At 42.1% G+C, this 19949-nt stretch overlaps 1 protein-coding gene across 1 annotated transcript in view; it reads right to left on the bottom strand.

Moving 5' to 3' along the window:
* The window catches only part of LOC126413063 (lactase/phlorizin hydrolase-like), a 173568-nt gene extending 162899 nt beyond the window's left edge, over positions 1 to 10669 (bottom strand). The window contains exon 1 of the mRNA XM_050082960.1: positions 10546 to 10669. Coding sequence (XP_049938917.1) covers positions 10546 to 10669 — 124 coding nt within the window. The remainder of the gene's footprint in view (positions 1 to 10545) is intronic.
* Between the last annotated feature and the right edge of the window lie 9280 nt (positions 10670 to 19949).

Raw genomic sequence — 19949 nt, 5'->3', positions numbered from 1 at the left:
ATTTAGAACTACTTAAACCTAACTAAACTAAGGACATCACAGACATCCGTGCCCGAGGCAGGATTCGAACCTGCTACCGTAGCGGCAGCGCGGTTCCGGACTGAATTGCCTAGAACCGGTCGGCCACCACGGCCGGATAAAATAAACAGTTACATACTTATTACGTGTGCTCCTAATTATCTTGCTCTCTGTCTCAGCACCCTAATATTCCTCGGCATCCGCTCCTGGACTACTCATAATTAGTGACAGGTCTCTACCCATGAGTTTTCCGGACTTTGACCTGCTTTTTCCAGCGTTTTCTTCTTTTCTTTTCGTTTTTGGTGTGCTCTACATCATTTTTAGTGACCACGCATACTTTTCATCGTAATTTGTGTGAGTGTTCATCATGGATAGTCCTCCGAAGAACTGCCAATATCACAGGTTGTTCAGTTTCAGGCACAGCAGGTGCAGAACTTGATGGAAATGGTAAGACTGTTCGCTGCGCAATGTAACACGCCGCCATCGCCTAAACCTCCCACAGCACAGCCACAGGTAGCAGCGTCTGTTTCCGTGCCGCCTTTCCGTGATTTTCATTCAACACACGAGGAATGGTTCGGCAACCAAGCTCAGTTCGACACACACATCACGGCACAAGACGTTGAAGGTAGGGACAGGCAACGTTATTTTTTGGCAACTATCGGAGTGTCAGTGTACAGGCTTGCAAACCGTTTCCCCAACACCCGATCTGAAAGTGTCCCTCATGAGGAATTAATTGGTGCACTAGACAAATAATTTGATAAATAGGGAGGCACAGTTGTCAGCGGCATTAGTACATTAGGCGGTATCAGCGGCGACAAGTGAAAATGCGTACGGGACCGGGATCTCCCGCTTACTTGGCAACTACATTAACCACTGCGCCATACCATCCGGGCAACAGCGTTACCGCAACTGTTCGGACTGCCTCAGCATGCTTCACGGCTGATCAACATTTCCATCGAGCTCCACTTATCCGCAGTCCGTGTCTATTTCTTCCATGTTCGCTCTCTGAGATTCCCAGAGATGGTTGGACATATTTGTGCACCTGCACTGAAGAAGTTGAATCCATTGCCCAGCTATGCCCATCAAATTATATGAATGTGTGGTGTCTGTCCTTTCGGACATGTCCGACAGGCCTACTTGGGCAATTGATCAACCTTCTTCAGTGCGGGTGCACAAGTAGGTCCGACCTCTTGTGTGAATCTGAGAGAGCGAACATGGAGGATTTAGACGGGGACTGCGGACAGGTGCCGCTCGATGGCAATGTGAATCTGCCGAGAGGCATGCCGAGGTAGACCATGCAGTTGCGGTAACGCTGTGTCGCGGATGGGACGGCGCAGTGGTTGTCACACTGAAATATTATTGGGTTTCGGATGCTCCGTATATAAAATATTCGTCATAAAAGAGAAGAATAGCCATCGAGCTGTAGTTGGTAAAATGTTACGCATCACAGCGCAGATGATAGGAAAACAAATATTTTTGTATTGTGCGTCTTCACAAAGATGCGAGTCCAGCACTAACTGCTTCAAATAAACACTATTACCCGCCGAGTGCAGATATGCAAATAATTGCTGCAGCGCTCGACCCTAATAAGATACAAAACATTTGAATTATAAAAGTTTTGACTTTTGCTATGAATAGTTATAGAGACTTGGTTACCTTTTACTGTTTCGATGCTGTCGTGTTAAGAAGTGCAGTGTAGCATCGCTACAAGTTTTATGTGATATTTGTGTATGAGTAACGTAAATCATCGAACGAACGCTTTGATAAACAGTGCGACACTATGAAATCACGCTCGCACAAGGAGAATTAATTTTGAGAAAATATTGGACATACAAGAAAGGACATTGTCGTAGCACGGAATGTGCGTAAGAAGTGCAAAATGTAAGTTTTATATTCCATGGCTATTTGTTCACGCTTAGTGGTATGGATTATTTCAGAATATACTGATGTGTTATATTAAAATCCCTTTTTTGTTCTTTTCTTTGAGTAGCCTCAGTGTTTTTCCTTTGTATGCAAACTATGTTACAGGGCAGCTCTTTACAGCGGTGTCTTGGTTGTTTTCGGGAGGCTACTAATATATTCAATCGCAGATTTGATAACCATTGCCATAGCCCACTTTCCTTCATCCATTTCCCTTTCAATATTCAGTTAGTTCGCTCATGTATTTGTATCGAAAAATCAGATTGCGTGAAGGGAATCCGGATTAAATGTCAGGTTCAAACCACTTTTGCGTAATCAAACACTATTATTCCTCCTGGACACAATCCAGAACCGAAGCAACGCAGTTCACAAAATCTGCTCTTTCTCTCCAACCTGCACCAAAATTGGTAAAGAAATTACCATGAGTGCGAGATCTAGTATAATTACTATTGTCATACCACATTAATTACAACTTTATATACATACACACACACACACACACACACACACACACACACACACACACACACACACACACACACACATATATATATATATATATATATATATATATATATATATATATAATTATACTGGAAGACCAACATAGTAAACAGGAGAATCCGGGTTCGTATCCCGGTCGGGTTGTGCCCTTAGCTCGTGCACCGGAGCACTCTAAGAGCCAGGCCAGCGACGTAAACGGATTCAGTGCGCCAGGCAGCAGACTAGTGGCGATAAATCTTACCCTTGGTGTTTCAAGCGCACAAGCGCCAGGCGTGCCCCTGTCGCGACGCTAACTGTTGCAATGTGGCAAGACGGTCGCTTTCAAGTTGTTTGTTTGCATAAAATCAAGTCCAACACGCACTTCTTACGTTTTCCAGTTTTTCCCTCGATGAATGTCAATGCAACTTTTTCAGAGTCAAGTAGTGATTCCAGTGCAACACAGTGCAAACCAAGTGCAGCAACGAAGAAGTCACACACTTCTTCTAGACAGCGTCAGGCAAATAAAATTTTTGTCACTTTGCAGATTCCCAACTGCAAAATATGCTTACGGTTGGACACTGGTGCATAAGTGACTTTGTGGGACAGAAGCACATACGAACGTTAGGCAAGCCTAAATTACGTCACAGGCCGCTCTTTCTGGTAATGGTGGACATACTACTCCTGTGTCAGCTATTTGCAGCCTACCTGCCACTTTTCGTAACATCACCAAGTGAGTTTCATTCACGATTATTGCGCTCATGTGACAGTGAAAATATTTTTGGCATGCAGTCTTTTCATTTGTTTGTTTTACGCATCAAGGCAATCAAGGCAATGTTTCTTCCGTGAACTCTTTTGTGCCTATGGACAGGGTACCTGAACTGGGTAACGAAATAAGTGATATTTTTCATCATGGCCTAGACAAATCTAATAATTTTAAGACTCACGTTACCATGCAAGACAGTGCGTCAACCATGGTTGTGCCGAGTATGGCCGGTCCCTTACACTATCAGTGATCGGGTGGCGCAAGAGTTCTTATCTTGGCAGGACAGTGGTATGATTTTCACTTTAGCAGCCAGTCAGTGGTCATCACCTTTAGTGACAGTAAACAAATCTTCCTGCGGGTTAGGCTTATGCACAGATTTCAAGGGAACAGTAAATCCACAGACTGTGATCGACGTGTGTTCCCTGCACAGCCTGAGGAACTCATGAAATAACTTGATGCGGGTCGCTTCTTTTCCTGGATTGGTCTTCGTGATCCTCATTTGCAGCTTCCCTGAGATGAACAATAGCAACAAGTTTTTTGTTCAAATGGCTCTGAGCACTATGGGACTTAAATTCTGTGGTCATCAGTCCCCTAGAACTTAGAACTACTTAAACCTAACTAACCTAAGGACATCACACACATCCATGCCCGAGGCAGGATTCGAACCTGCGACCGTAGCGGTCGCGCGAATCCGGACTGAGCGCCTAGAACCACGAGACCACCGCGGCCGGCATGGAGTTATTTAAGTTTTTGAGTTTGCCCTTCGGCATTGCATCTACTTTTGCAACGTTATCTATCAAGTTGACTGCTACAATTCCTTCTTGTTTGAGCTATTTTGATGACATAGTCGTTACTGGTCGTACTCCCGATGAAGATCTTTACAATCTCAGAAATTGTTTCAAGTGATGTCAGATGCTGGGTTAAAGTGTAACAACTCCAAGTTGTTGTGAGTAAATTGAGTTATTACATTCGGTTGATTCCAAATGCTCCACTTGTTACGCACGGTCTCCGAAGAGAGAATGTTCCGTTTGTGTGGTATAGGGAGTGTCTGGTCGCATTTCAGAAACTGAAAATGCTTTATTGAGGGATCGTTGTCTGGCATATTTTGAGCCTGATAAGACGGCCGTTTTTGTGATTAACATATCCCCTTGCAGGATTGGGGCTGTTGTCTCACACAGAGTTGGATCACTGGACTGGTCAAATGCCTTCATATCCAAAGCCCTCAACAAGGCACAGTGAAACTAGTCACAGATTGAGAAGGAAGCTCATGTTATCGTATGTGGGGTCACCAAATTCCACCAATAATTATACGGCTCAAAATTTTGCTTTGTGATGCATCACAAGCCACTCACCTCATTGTTCAGTCCTTCCAAGGCAGCCCCTCCAGGCACAGCGAAAACGTTTGCAGCTTTTGTCTCTGCTCCTCTCTAATTACCAGTAGGAAATTGTGTACAAACCAACAGCTAAGCATTCCAATGAAGACACTCTTTGCCGCCTGCCAGTTGGCGCTGATTCAGTGTTTGGCACTTTTTTCAAGATTCATATTTCCATTTAATGTTCAGGATAATGAAACACTTGATGGTTTTCCCATTCACTACCGAGAAATTGCTCAGTGAAAGGCCACAGCCTCAGCTACCTACGCCAGATGGGGAGCCAGTGACTGTCGATGCAGCGCCGTCGCCATCGCTGTCATCGCAGTGCCAGTAACACAGCCGAAAAAGGTGGACCCCTTCGCCCTGCTAGTTTCCGGCGGACAACTGAGGACTCTCAGGTCATCGTCGCGCCTTCACGTCTTCGTCAATGGAAGATTATTTTCCGTCCGTGAGCGTAGGTGTGCACCTTACGGCTGTCCACCAAACCGTTCCTTCCATAAAGCGGTAAACAACGGTCACAACAGCTGCTTCTCCGTGCACCGCTAGTTCGTAAACAAGGGTACAGCTCTGAGATATTACACTGAACCATTAACCACTCAGAAACATTTCAGAGACGCTACAAAGAGCATGGAGCGACGTTATACTAATGGTTATCTGTGCAAAATCGTTCACATTTATTGTACAAACGCCAACCTTAATATATATATATATATATACTCCCTGGTGCAAGGTAGCGCAATGGGCTCGCATTCGGAAGGAAGACGGTTCCAACCCGCATCCGGTCATCCTGATTTAGGTTCTTCGTGATTTCCCTAATTCGTTTAAGGCAAATGCCCCATATCTTGTCGACAATTCTCTACCAGTTTGTTTTATGTATTTCGCTTCACAAGATGCACACTGTATTTTATATTTACTCATTCTGTTGCCAACTTCATACTTTAAAGTGCACTCTAGGTAAAACAAAATGAGACCCACCACGAATAGGACGTAACTCGTTAGATATCATGTACAGGTAAACGACTTATTATCGGATGATTGATTCAAGAGAAAACGCTTCACAAATTAAGCAAGTCAGTAACACCTTGGTTCACCTCTGGCCTCATCCAAGCAGTTATTCGGCCTTGGCAAGGATTTTTAGAGTTTTTGGTTGTCCTTCTGAGGGATATCATGCCAAATTCTGTCCAACTGGCGCGTTAGATCCTCAATCTCCTGATGGTTGGAGGTCCCTGCCCATAACGCTTCGGCCTGGAATCTCATTGACTGGACTAGAATTATCTCCAGTGATGAGTCCCGCTTCAAGCTGAGCCCCAATGACTAGCGAAGGCGTGTCTGAGGACGTCCCAGGCATAATGGACCTGAGTGCCATTTCTTTCCATAGCAAGACCCATCTGGTCGTCGTCCGCAGCACCCTTCAGCACAGCAGTGCGCCAACGATATTCTCTGCCCTGTTGTGTTGCCCTTCATGGCAAGCCAGACCGGACTTGTATTTCAGCAAGATAATGAACCACTGCCTGTCTTCGTGGTTGCAAAATCATACCTTCGCCAGCAAGGTCGCCGGATCTCTCCCCAATTGAGAACGTTTGGAACGTTGTGGGCAGTGACCTTCAACCAGTTTCGGATTTTGACGACTTGGCCAGTCAATTGGTCTGAATTGGGCAAGATATCCCTTAAGGAGATCATCCAACAACTGTGTCACTCAGTCCCAAGCTGAATAACTGCTTGTATAAAGGCCAGAGGTGGACGAACGCATTATTGACTTGCTCAATTTGCGGAGCTCTTTCCCTCGAAGAAACCACGTAACTTTTCTGAAATTGTAATTTCTTCTCTGTACAAGTACATCACAACAACCGATCCCCGCACCATTCGGATAATACTTTCATGGTGCGTCGATTTTTTCCCTTAGAGTGTATTAGTGGTTGTGCTAAAATATTTGTAACGATTATCTTAACAACCGTTACCTCCGGGTTCGTAAGATGGACACTGTTACAAGACATAAAGCAGATGACATGTCAGAAGTTAGACACCTGGAAAAGACGAGGGTCATGAGATATCTCCAAGAAATTGTAACGTCTCATCGTGAGGTATTCTCTGGATCACCTGGAACTACTCGTATTAAAAATTTCGTGTGGAACTTCTAGCTTAAACCGCAAAAGAAGTTTCTGGGTGACCGTATTCATCTCGTTAATGAACATGGAGAAAGTGGAGGAGTAGTTACGTTTTGTGGTCGCGGAAGGAATTATTGAACCTGCAACCAGTTCATATAGTGGCCCCTTAATCTGCGTCACTGAGAAGAATGATTCTATTCGGCTTGTGCTCGACCGGTGCCAAATTATTACTATTATAGAGTCGGAGACCGGCCGTTCTGAGATGCTGGAACAGTTATTGCAATGTTTTCACGGGTTAGAGGTGCATATCTCTGTCAACCTTATAACCGAACCCGCCGATTTCCCGTTTGACCTGTCCACTAAATTCTAACGAATCTCGCCCGTGGATTCGAATCTATAAATTTTTTCGTAATATAGACTAAACTTTTTAATTAAGAAACTAGGAAGTATGGGTAGATTTGAATTGCTTGCCATTTTTGGCAGCAGTGTTTAAATTCTGTACTGACTCAAACTGTTAACATCTGGAAACCACAACCTAACTTGCTTGTTGCTTGCAAACTGGCTGCTCGACCAACCGTTTCTGTGCCGGGACGGCCAGTAACGTTTGTTCTGCACTTTAAAACCACTTTACTGAATATGCTTCAAACGCTTTTAATTAAAACTGCCCTGTGGAACCTAATTGGAATTTATGTTATAGTCACTTCTTTACCAAAGCGTGATGAGCATTAAAGGTTGATTTATAAACTTGGAACATATACAGATTGCGGTTGACTGTACTTCCTATCTGTGTTGTATTCCTTAGAACTTGGTTATATCCCCAACACACCAGCGTCCAGTTTGTACAGTCGAAAAGAACTGGTTCCACTGGTTCAAATGGCTCTAAGTACTATAGGACTTAAGATCTGAGGCCATCAGTCCCGTAGACTTAGAACTACTTTAACCTAACTAACCTAAGGACATCACACACATCCATGCCCAAGGCAGGATTCGAACCTGCGACCGTAGCAGCAGCGAGGTGCCGAACAGAAGCGCCTACAACCGCTCGACCACAGTGGCCGGCAGAGAACTGGTATTAGCTTACAGTATGACTATCCTCCTGTAAAGCACGATATTCTACAAAGATTTCGATTGCCAGATCTGAAGGAGTATTTGAACTTTAATTTTTCAGAAATAATTTTGCGTTTACTGAAATGAAGATAATCATCTTTTGTCAAACTGACTTATTTAGAGGCAAGATTGATGCAAGGTGGGAAAATACTATGTAGTAAAACGACTTCCGTCTTTAAAGTTTTGATGTGTTCGTGCTGGATTGGGACGGGAAATGAGCAGAAAATGGGGTCTCCGGTGGTGTTGGGGGAAAACCTTCGAAAGAAAAGACTGATTCCAGTTACCAGTGGAGGTTTTATTTTCCAAATGCCTATGTCTAAGGGCTACACAAAACTCAATCGCTACAACAGAAGGCTGCCGCAGTTAAATTGCGCTCCCAAAGGAAGGAACTAGTGGACATGTCCCGTCGCAGACCGAGCTGGCAGGCAAGAGAGCGTTCCGAATACCGACCCACTCTCACCTACTCATCCTCCACGCCCCACGTGACTGCTCCACAGTCCTCCCATTGGTGAGCAGACGGTGCTATAGTGGGCGACCCTCCGTCAGCATTACTCAACGATAGCATCCCTTGTCAGCAATATTACTGTGGGATGATGTGCATGTGGGCTGAGCGTGGGTGTTGTACGATGCATCTGTTGCTATGCCGGCCCAGGCTCAGCCATTGTTTTACCAGAGAGGCAGTACAGTGGGCTACCTGAAAGATAATCAACACGGAAAATCGGAAAAAATTTGAAAAGCTATTTTTACCTTACTAAATCTGCACACAACCTACATAATTTGCATAAGTATTGAAATTAATTACTGTAGAAACTATGACATTACTTCAAAGCAAAATCAATTTTCAGCAAATCAGAAAAGCTACTACTTTTCTAAATAAAACAATAACAGATCTTTAAGGTGGAATTGTAAGATGTCAAAAAAAAATTTGAACAGTTGCGTTTTGTTACTTAAATAACGCGGTCGTTTTAATCTATTATTATTAATGTCGTAAAGCAAGTAAAGTGTGTATAAATGCTTTATTCCTTGTAACTAAAGTCAGTGTATGTGACATCTTCTAGTAAAACCACTTGTGTAACCAGCTTTACAAGTGTTCATCCAGAAGCGGCAAAGACCATCGGTGGTTGACAGTAGCAACGCGCGCCAGAGATTATCCTGGGCGAGTTGGCAGCTACATAACGAAACGATAGCCATTTGAAGTGCTAAAGAAACTGGTATAGGAATGCGTATTCAAATATAGAGACATGTAAAGAAGCAGAATACGGGGCTGCGGTCGGCAACGCCTATGTAAGACATGTGTCTGGCGCAATTGTTAGATCGTTACTGCTGCTACAATGGCAGGTTATCAAGATTTAAGTGAATCTGAACGTGGCGTTATAGTCGGCCCACGAGCGACGGGATACAGCATCTCCGAGGTGACGGTGAAGTGGGGATTGTCCCTTACGACCATTTCATGAGTGTATCGTGAATATCAGGAATCCGGTAAAACATCAAATCTCTGACATAGAAAGATCCTGCAAGAACGGGAGCAACGGCGACTGAACAGAATCGTTCAACGTGACAGAAGTTCAACCCTTCCGCAGATTGCTGCAGGTTTCAGTGCTGGGCCATCAACAAGAGTCGGCGTGCGAACCATTCAACGAAACATCATCGATATGGGCTTTCGGAGCCGAAGGCCCACTCGTGTACCCTTGATGACTGCACGACACAAAGCTTTACGCCTCGCCTGGGCTCGTCAACACAGACATTGGACTATTGGTAACTGGAAACATGTTGCCTGGTCGGACGAGTCTCGTTTCAAATTGTATAGATCGGATGGACGTCTACAGTTATGGAGACAACTTCATGAGTCCATGGACCCTGCAAGTCGCCACAGAGGACTGTTTAAGCTCGTGGAGACTTTGTAATGGTGTGGGGGGGGGGGTGCAGTTGGAGTGATATGGGACCACTGATAGGTCTAGATAGACTCTGACAGGTGACACACACACGTAAGAATCCTGTCTGATCAGCTGCATCCATTCATGTGCATAGCGCATTCTGACGGACTTGGACAATTCCAGCAGAACAATGCGACATCCCACACGACAAGAATTGCTACAGTGTGGCTCCAGAGACACTTTTCTGAGTTCCCACTGATCACCAAGCTCCTCAGACATGAACATTATTGAGTATCTCTGGGATGCCTTGCAACGTGGTGTTCAGAAGAGATCTCCTCCCTCTGGTACTTTTACGGATTTATGGACAGCCCTGCAGGATTCATGATGTAAATTCACTCCAGCGCTACTTGAGACATTAATGGAGTCCATGCCACGTTGTGTTACGAGACTTCTGCATGCTCGCGTGGCCTTACAGGATACTTGCAGGTGTACGAGTTGCTTTGGCTCTTCCTTGAGTATTGATTGTTAAAGGATAATGGTGGCGCCTTACGTTTGTCTAGATTTATGGTTCAGCTATGGTTTTATGGAAAGAAACAGTTAGTCACTGTCAAGGAACCGAAGAGTACGAGCTTGAGTCGGTAAGACGACTGTTGTGTTACTGCATATAGTCGACACACATTTGCGTGTTTAACAATCGATACTTTGCAATGAAAATACGGTATCAATTATCAAGATAGTTGGAGATATCCGTAAATTTTGTTGGAAAAGTTTCGGCAGTTTGTAATGAGAGAGTTTAAATTTTTAAATACAAGATTACATGTTGCAGTAACGGTACTAGGCACAATCAGTAACTGATGAATTTTATTCCAATCTGGCTCCTCGTAATTTTGTTTTGTACTTACCTGTGGTCAAGCGATCTTTCAGCGACTTGCTTAGTGAAGCCCTGCTGGTGCGCTGAGTCAGTTTGAAGACTGGTATTCCTGTGTCGTAGACACGACCGTAAATAAAAGTTTTAAAGTCAACCATTGTGTCTGATCTTGTTGCCTGTGACAGTTGATTGCACATGCCAGTGGATTTTGGTGGTGCGTATAGTTTGAAGATTTTGCAGTAAGAAAACTCTAAGATAGGCGAGTGTTACCTATTTGTGTAGATTTGTTCTACGCTGTCAATTATTTAATAACCGAGCGTCGTTGTAGAGTTTTTCTGGATCATAGGATCAAGTGCTGGAAGAAACGGACCGAAAGTGAATTGTGATTACCACTGTATTTAGTCCGTACTCATTGTTAGTGCCGCAATTATAGATGTTCCCTTGCACTAGCTGAGTCATTTGAAGATGGAAAACCCAACTGTTGCCATTATTCTAGTAGTGACGAGTGGCATTCGATTAAATTTGTGGTGGACGCGCGAGAAGCCAACACCTGAAATAAGTGAGTTTTGAAAATCTGCTTTTAAATTGAGCTTGAAAGTGTAGATGGCGCGTAGTTTTCTCTTTTTTAAAAAAAAAAAAATTTCTGTCTCGTTCAGTGTGGGGATTAGATATGTAGTCACTCGCTCACATCAACGTTTGTCAATGGAAAGCTCTGATTCATTTTAAATAAACTCTGATTCGTTAAAATTAAAATCAAGTCCCCGTATTATTATTTTATCCACTATTATACATAAACTGAAATCCAATTTTGAACTTAGAAAAAAAAAATGTAACAAAGCTTCAAAGTTTAGTGATCTGACGTATGACAAGTAGAGCAAGCACTTTCAAGTCAATGATATAAAATAAATAAATTAATGACGAGTATTTAAAAAAGATGGCAGAGAAGTATTTTATCAAAGTTTAACGACGCAAAGTTTACCAATTACGTAATGTTCGGAAAGGTAACATTGGAGTTACAACTAAAAAAATATTGACAATTACGAACCAATACGCGAATATTTACATACGAAAGAATTCTGATTCAGTGCAAAAGACTATATTTAAGCTTTATTAGCAGAGGTATCGCTAATCAGAGGGTGTAAATAATTGTTATTTGATTCCATAGTAACCAATAGGTGTCTGGCCAGGACGATAACTGCATTATAAAAAATAATTAGCCTCAGAACCTTTAAGACATTTTGAGACGCGTAAGTGCTGTAATTAAGAAGTAAGAGTAATTAACTAAATAATGTAATGCGAAATACAACATTGTTATTATCTGCGTAACGAGTTCAATGGTGACAATATTACGTGGTAGAGCACGACTGTCCTATATAATTTTCATTAATAGTAACTTTTACGGTGCTCACGTTTGTGGTGTGTTGATGACCTCTATAACGATTTATGAGCCTAACGCAAAAAGTTAAAATGGCTCTAAGCACTATGGGCCTTTACATCTGAGGTCATCAGTCCCCTAGACTTAGAACTACTTAAACCTAACTAACCTAAGGACATCACAAACATCCATGCCCGAGTCAAGATTCGAACCTGCGACCGTAGCAGCAGCGCTGTTCCGGACTGTACGCTGGCAGTCAGTACAGTGAGTAAACCAAAGACTACAGACATGTCTGTAAATAGTAGTAGCATTGTGTAGCCCCCACTCAAGAAATTTTCTTGAAAAAGGTAGGGCCCGGCACACCAGAGATTGCATATTTAAGGGACTGGTGAACTGCAGTCAAATGATCGATTTCAGTTATGTCTGTAAATAGTAGCAGTATTGAGTAGCCTCCATCCTAACACAATTTCTTGGAAACGGTAGGGACTGTACCACTACAAACCGCCAGTTTAAATGACTTGTGAACGATGATTAACAAATCGGGATTCACGATAGGACCGTGGTTTGCTGATTGACCATGCACGTCCACATCTTCGAGTGGCCTTGGTGTGATGTCTGCGTGGAGATGATTTGAGGCATATTTGGTATAACTAGTATTAATTTATCCCCACTGGATGGTACAACTGTATGTTGAATTTTTGCGATGTTCGTTGCTTTAAGAAATTCTCCAGTTGCGAGTATCTCGAATTCCCATTTGTGTAGGGTATGTAAACATCTCGCTTGAATTTGTGCGTCAAGTGGTAGGGAATGGCATGTTCGAATTGAGTGCAATTGCTCGTATTTTCCATGTCAGGTAGGATGACGAAGATAGGAATCTGTGTTGTGTGTCTTCATTCTCATCTTAATTACAAACAGTAGTCCTCACAACATGTACCTATAACCGCCTGTCCCAAAATTAGATGATTATTCATTTGGAATGAATGTGGGTATGACAAAAAATGCATCCAACTAGGCACAGCCAGGTGGAAGCACATGGTTTATCTTTACAGTAGCAGTTTTGAAAGGCAGTTGAATCTTATTTTTGAAGCCAGCTCCGGTGGCGGCAATGTGTCGTGAGACGGTTGCCACACATGGCAGTTTGCATCCTCGGGCATGAGGTCGCATGGTTAGTTATTTCAGAGCCAAGCGCTGGGATGCCTTCTTCAAGATTTTAGCCATTGAACTTGAAAGACGATATTTAGCCACTTTCATATCGATTGGTGAAAAGTATCTCTCACCTGTTCTTCACGCTGACGGTGCTGCATAGTGTGTGCCACGCTAGTTTTACATTGGAGAGACGCCACTAATAGTCTTCTGGAAGCAATATGGGAGATATAATTGCTTTATTTTTGTCTTATATCGTTTATTCCTCACTCCATGTGTTAGTGCATTGGATGATTGTTTGGGAACTTAGAATTTAAAGCATCATGGTGGCAGAGTAAAGAAAAATACAGTAGGGCAGGTGTGGTGTCACCGCCAGACACCACACTTGCTAGGTGGTAGTTTTAAATCGGCCGCGGTCCATTAGTACATGTCGGACCCGCGTGTCGCCACTGTCAGGGATCGCAGACCGAGCGCCACCACAAGGCAGGTCTCGAGATACGGACTAACACTCGCCCCAGTTGTACGGACGACTTTGCTAGCGACTACACTGACGAAGCCTCGCTCCTTTGCCGAGCAGATAGTTAGAATAGCCTTCAGCTAAGTCAATGGCTACGACCTAGGAAGGCGCCATTAGTAACACTGCATGTATCTAAAGAGTCTCACTTGTATCGCCACAATCTCCAGATGTACCAAAGGGAAGGATTAAAGTATTCCAGAAGCTACGTACTTTTCTTTATAGCATTCATTACGTATCCTGTTTCAGACCTCACGCCATCCTGCTTTAGCTTAGCGCGTGCCTTTTGGCTTCCTCTCATTGTGTCTAGGCTGTCTTGTCTAGACACAACAGCAGGAATAACGCTTCTTCCACCCTAAAACTTTACGATGCTTAAAGCATGACGAAGACTCGTCTTGTGTGAGGAAGGCTACAAACTTTGACGAAAATCTCTTCCCTCCTCCTGAGATATTTTGAGAGTTAGGAATATGCCTTTGGAAGAGGGAGATGGCAAAACGTGCAATTGCTAAGGGCAGAATCATTGGCATGTTTCAGTTCTAACGAAACTTCCTCCCCAACACGCGATAGAAAGAGCCAGTTTTGGAACTGAGAGAGAAATGCAGGACGGGAAAGACATAGAAAACCGCGTGCCCCAGATGGCCATATTAGTGTTTTTCCAATCCACCAGCCGTCTATACCATCTGCAAGCGAGTGCCGTTCTGGAATAGAAGAGAAAGGCTAAGTGTCAGAAAGAGACAGGATGGCGCAGAGCTGTAAGCTTTGTAATGACTGGCCATTTCAAAATGAACGAGTTTTACCCTCTCGCTTTGGATCTGAAAGTAAAACTCGCGAAAGTGTGGAGAGGGCAGACGAGAGAGCAGGATTGTGGATTCAGATTACTATAGAAAAGTTGCGTCAGACAGGGAAAGATTATAAATGGTCTCTTTCAAATTTGACGCATTTTGCTTTCCCCCCTCTTGAGGACCGCGTAATGACCTTACTGTAATGACCTTACTTGCGCAAGTAATTCTCGGCCAGATGGAGAGTCGCTGCGTTCGTCTAGGACGCCAAAAATTGGAGATCTGACGGGCAGCCGAGACGATGGAATTAGCGCGATGGCTGATGGCAATGTTAAGTGTGCCTTTGCGGGTGGATGAAGACTTACACGGCCCTCCAGAAGTCGGTATTTAGGCCATTTTAGGTCGCGTCCTATCGCTTGCGTGTTTTGCTCACGTGTTTCGGTGAAGTTTTGGAAATGATCGGAATTATTCTTGCATCTTAAATGACGGTGGGTTCAACAAAAGCATCACTAGATGTCCGTTCCTACTGCGCCGTGTTCTTATTTACTCTGCCGCCAATGTTTGAAATGGTGATCAGCAGTTAGCAGAGAAACATGATTTTCTGGCGTGTCTGCAGGTTACGTGAAAGTACCACCATTGGCTTCTCTCGTATGTAACGACCTCGTCATTTCATCTGAACATGAATGTAATCCCATATCTTTACAGAATTAATGTTACGGAGATCACAACTTGCTATGAAACGTTTTACTAATCTTTCATCATCCATGATCTTGTCCGGTGGTTGTTCATGTTTTATCTACTAATTAACCGTGTCCTACGAAATAAAGACCATTTATATTGTTAAAATAACTTGACATGCTCTTCCAAGACATCTCCCGCCACCTTCGCACGAGAACACATTTCCATTGCGCGAGGATTCGATGATTACTACCTTAACCGTGATTCCTAAATCAGCTGAAAAGAAAGCTGGGCTGAAGGAGCATATACAAGTTAATATTCCATTTATCCTATCCCATTCTAAACTTCTTGAGGGTATTTTTGTTCTATCGTTGCAAATACAAAAATGTGTGATTCTTTCACCAAACGCGTTTCGCTTCATTGAGGTAAAGCATCATCAGTGATCTGTAATTAATTTTTTTACATTTTGATTTGCTTTTAGATCGAAAAACAGTTCGTTAAGAATGGATTGGTTTGTATTTGCGGTGAGTTTTCGGCTTTCTCGCTTACATCGGGAAATGCCGTCTGCTAGCACATCGTCGTTTTTCTGTGTTAGACACCGATAATTTTGATCTAACTTTTAGATGTTCTGCAGCACTATGCATTTCTTATGTTTTTCGCAACACACTTTTGTGCACACCACTGTATTCTGTTAGATTTTGTGCTTCAGGTATGTGTTGTTGTTTGAGTTTAGTAGTGTTGCCAATATAACCTTTCCACTACTTTGTCTTTGACTTGTCACATTTTTTAAAATTAGTTATTGTATGTGTGTAATTCTATTTAATTATGTTTCTGTGTATTTATGTACTTTTTAAGAGTAGAGGAGGAATAGCGATGGATGGATTTTCTTTTGTAGGGGAGGAGGAAACCATGATGAGTGGAAATATCCAAAAAGCAAGGCATAAACATAGCTTACAAAGAAACAATTCCATACAAAAGCACATCCCAAAACTGAAATCAAAACCAGGCAGATACCAACAATGTGGTATCAGTCAGCTCAGTCACAGAGATAGTGAGAAAGTTACACTGGAATGACTAGTAGGACATTCGACACAAGATGTAAAGAACTCATGAGAGCATTTAAATACGGTGCAAATCATGCAACATTTGCGGATCGTCTAAAAGAGGAACACCATAGACCAAACAATATTGAAAACAATAGGAATATCATAAAAATCAGTAAAGACAGACACCTCCTCCCTATCCAAGAAAATTTCCAGATACAAAAAGCATTAACACAAAATAAACAGTTGCTCAATGACCAGATTAACATTGGAAACCAGACTCTATATAGAATAATTTATGAAATTACATGAAATCTTCTCCTCTAACTCACACTTCACTACACTGCTATATACTTATATCCACTCATTTTGATTTCCCCCATCCCCCCCACAAAAAAGAATAAAAGCCCTCCATCGCTATTCCTTCTCTACCATTACACAGTACATAAATACACAGAAATATAATTAAATAGAATTACACACATACACTAATCTAATTTTATAAAAGTGTTGTAGGTCAAAGAAAACTAGTGGAAAGGGTATGTTGGCAACACTACAAAACACAAACAACAACACATACCCTCAAGAATAATAAAGCGACTACAGACACTATGGCCACACAAATGAAGAATTCATTCTAAACTATTTTACACCAATCCGACGCTCGACAGGACTACGTTCATTTTAGTTTTCCTACTAGGATTACTATTAAAGCTAGTGAAGCAGACTTTCTAATGGAGTGGAAAATTTTAGGCCAAAGAGACTATGCGTTTCCTCTCCTGTCTGGTTGGAAGAGGCGCCTACTCATTTTGTAAAAAGCAACTTGATGATGGGTCAATACACACCACGAAATTATCGATCTCTGTACACTGTGACGAGTCGGTTTAAAGTTTGGCAGAGAACTTATTGGGGCACGGATGAGGCCAGTCGTAGCAAGAAATCATTACTATGTGACCAAGTGACCAGTGATTTTTGGATGGGAGTTAGGGTGACTTCGTATTAGGCTACTCTGTATTGATGAAATTCCGCCTCAAGAGCAGTGGAGAATTCTCACAAGTAATGATTTCAATATCGTTTTATGTAAATTCAGATCAAACCGAATTAGGTGTTTAGTCAGTCACCACGAACTTCTGTGTACTCAGTTAGTTTTTATGATTATTTCCGCTGTGAGTCACGAGCTGACCGTGATGATTGACATATTAACGGAAATTGGTGAACTTTGCGTTCAAATCTTTGTGTGTGAATAACTTGCCTGTCCATTTTGCATTTCCTTAATGGAATCAATTCTTTACTGACAGATGAGCGGTATGTTATTATCGTCTGCTCTTACAAACCATAGGTATGGTATTTTTATTTGTATTCCTTGTAACACCGTCTCAGGAGTACGCTTCAACAGCTTAATGTATCAAACTCTGCCCCAACGTGTGTACTAGCATGCTTTTCCCCATCCCGTAATCTCTGACCACATGTATCCTTTGAGAGAAAATTACGTGGAATTTCTGATCGGTCTTCCTGGAGTTCACTAATTAAATTCCTGTTGAGCAGTTTTCTCTTTAGGATAAAAACTCGGACTAATAATCAATTAATATTCAAGGAACATCAGACAATTTGGCACTCAGGGTCGAGAAGCTAATGTTAAGCACTATATTTGTGTACATTTAGCGCTCAACTACCCAAAGAACTCTTAGCTTTGATTTGTGGCTATTAGCGGAAAACATAGACAGCCTTGTTACAGATATTCGTAAAATCAACTACACTGAAAATGATTCTCTCCGTAGCAAAAAGAATTTAAATGTTCTTGCACGCATTACATAAACGTTGGGTGATAATATTATGGTAGCTAAAGTTGTGACCTCTTGGGCTATCATGAACGATTGGACAAGGGACAGTCTGTAATGTTACAGAAGGGAATTTGTGGTGTATTTAACAGCTTTCTATCAGGTAAATTCTCCAAGTTCATCTCTGGGAGACATAATATCAAGACGAACTAATATTTCTCCTACACGGATATGATAAGGTGGCAGCAAGAGAAACACTGGGAATAACTGGCAAGGGAGCAGAGAATCCCGTTTTGGGGAAATACAAGAATCTTGTTCCTACAACATATGAAGTGGAACTGACTGACGGCAAAAAGGATGTTCTGATGGACCAACTGGCTGGAGTATTGCAGCATAGTCTTCTAGATGACTGTTAACTAAATGTTATTATTATTACAACAATATTTTGCTGCGATTTTTAACAAAATCAAATATGTGATTACCCAAGATTACGTCTGAGCTCAGAATTATATTCAAACTTTCTGCAACAGATCGATCTCAAGTGTATTGGACGACTGTTTTGCGGATCACTTCTACTACTCTTCATGTAAATGGGTTTGATCCGTGCTTTCTTCCAATTACTGAGCACGGTTGTTTTTTCGAGGGACCTACGATAGATTATAGTTAAAAGAGGGCCCGATACGGCCAAAAATCCAGTATAGAAACTTATGGGGATTCCATCAAGTCCTGGAGTTTTGGTCAGTTTTAACGATTTGACCTGTTTCTCCACGCTAGTGACACTAATATCCATTTGACTCATCTTTTTCGGTGGTACGAGGATTAAATTGGAGCGGTTCTCTGGGATTTTCCTTTGTAAAGCAGCATTTGAAAACGGAGTTAAGTATTACACCTTTGGCTTTGCTACTCTCAATTTCAGTTTCATATCATCTATCAATGACTGGAAAATAACTTTGGTGCCACTAACAACCTTTATATACGACCAGAATTTCTTTCGGTTTTGTGAAAGATCTTTGGGCAGTATTCCGCTGCGATAATTATTGAGGACTACACGTATTGCTCTCTCGACAGTCAAACTCGTTTCTTTTAGCGTCTTTCTGTGTGTAACCCTATGCTTTGTTTTACCCTATTATGTTGTGGTCTAGAAGTTTCTTTACAGTGACTGTATGAGTATACCACGGAGGGTCTCTCCTATTACGAGCTACCCACTGCATGGTCAACCATTCTTTTTGGCTCCTCTACATGATCCTGTCCTGTACTAAAAGTTTCAAGTTCTACATTGAGAAATGACACTACTGCATATTTATCCTGCTTACTGAACGTATATGTCTTCCTACTTATTTTAGTTGTTCTTTGTACTTCGGTAACCATGGGTACCACAACCGTTTCATACTCACTGATACCAGTTTCGATATGGCCTCCACAAAGAAGTCAAGTCTATTTGTTTGCATTAGATCTAAACTATTTTCACCATGAGAGGGTTCCGAAATGTCTGTTCCAAATTGTTCTCAGAGAAGGCATTTATTAATTATCCCCATAATACCTTGTCTCATCCACCATTAATAAAATTGTAATTATCTTAATTGTTAGTTGGGTGATTAAAGTCCCCTCTGATGATTACTGCATGATTGGGGAACAAAATTACAAGCGAATTGACGTGTTTGGTTATTTCAGGAGGTAAGTATGGTGGTCGATAGAGGGAACCAATTAATATTTTGTGCTCACTTTGTGATACTGAGTGTTGCTCAGGAAATCTCTCATGCAGCTTCAATTTCTGTCTCGGTGGTTCTGAGTGACTTGTCTACTGCGACAAATACACCACCTCCATTTTCTATTAGCCTATCCCTTTGATATACTCTTAAATTTTCCCTATAATTTCACTGCTATCAACTGTAGGATTTAACAAGCATTCTCTACATAGTATTATTTGAGCGTCTCTGCTTTTCAGGAGCGTTTCAAATAAAGTTTTACAGTTTGCCTGCATGGGCAATAAGAATATCCGACAGATGACTTGTGTACAATTAAATCTTCCCGATAATCAAGACGAAGAAAAGATTATGAACAATATTCTGTCTGCCTATAGTTTTCAGTATTTACCTGAAAGTAGTGGGGGAAATTTTTAACCCCGAAC

Source organism: Schistocerca serialis, chromosome 7 (assembly GCF_023864345.2).
Source record: "Schistocerca serialis cubense isolate TAMUIC-IGC-003099 chromosome 7, iqSchSeri2.2, whole genome shotgun sequence".
NCBI classification, from domain to species: domain Eukaryota; kingdom Metazoa; phylum Arthropoda; class Insecta; order Orthoptera; family Acrididae; genus Schistocerca; species Schistocerca serialis.
This window is presented reverse-complemented; position numbering and strand designations above follow the sequence as displayed.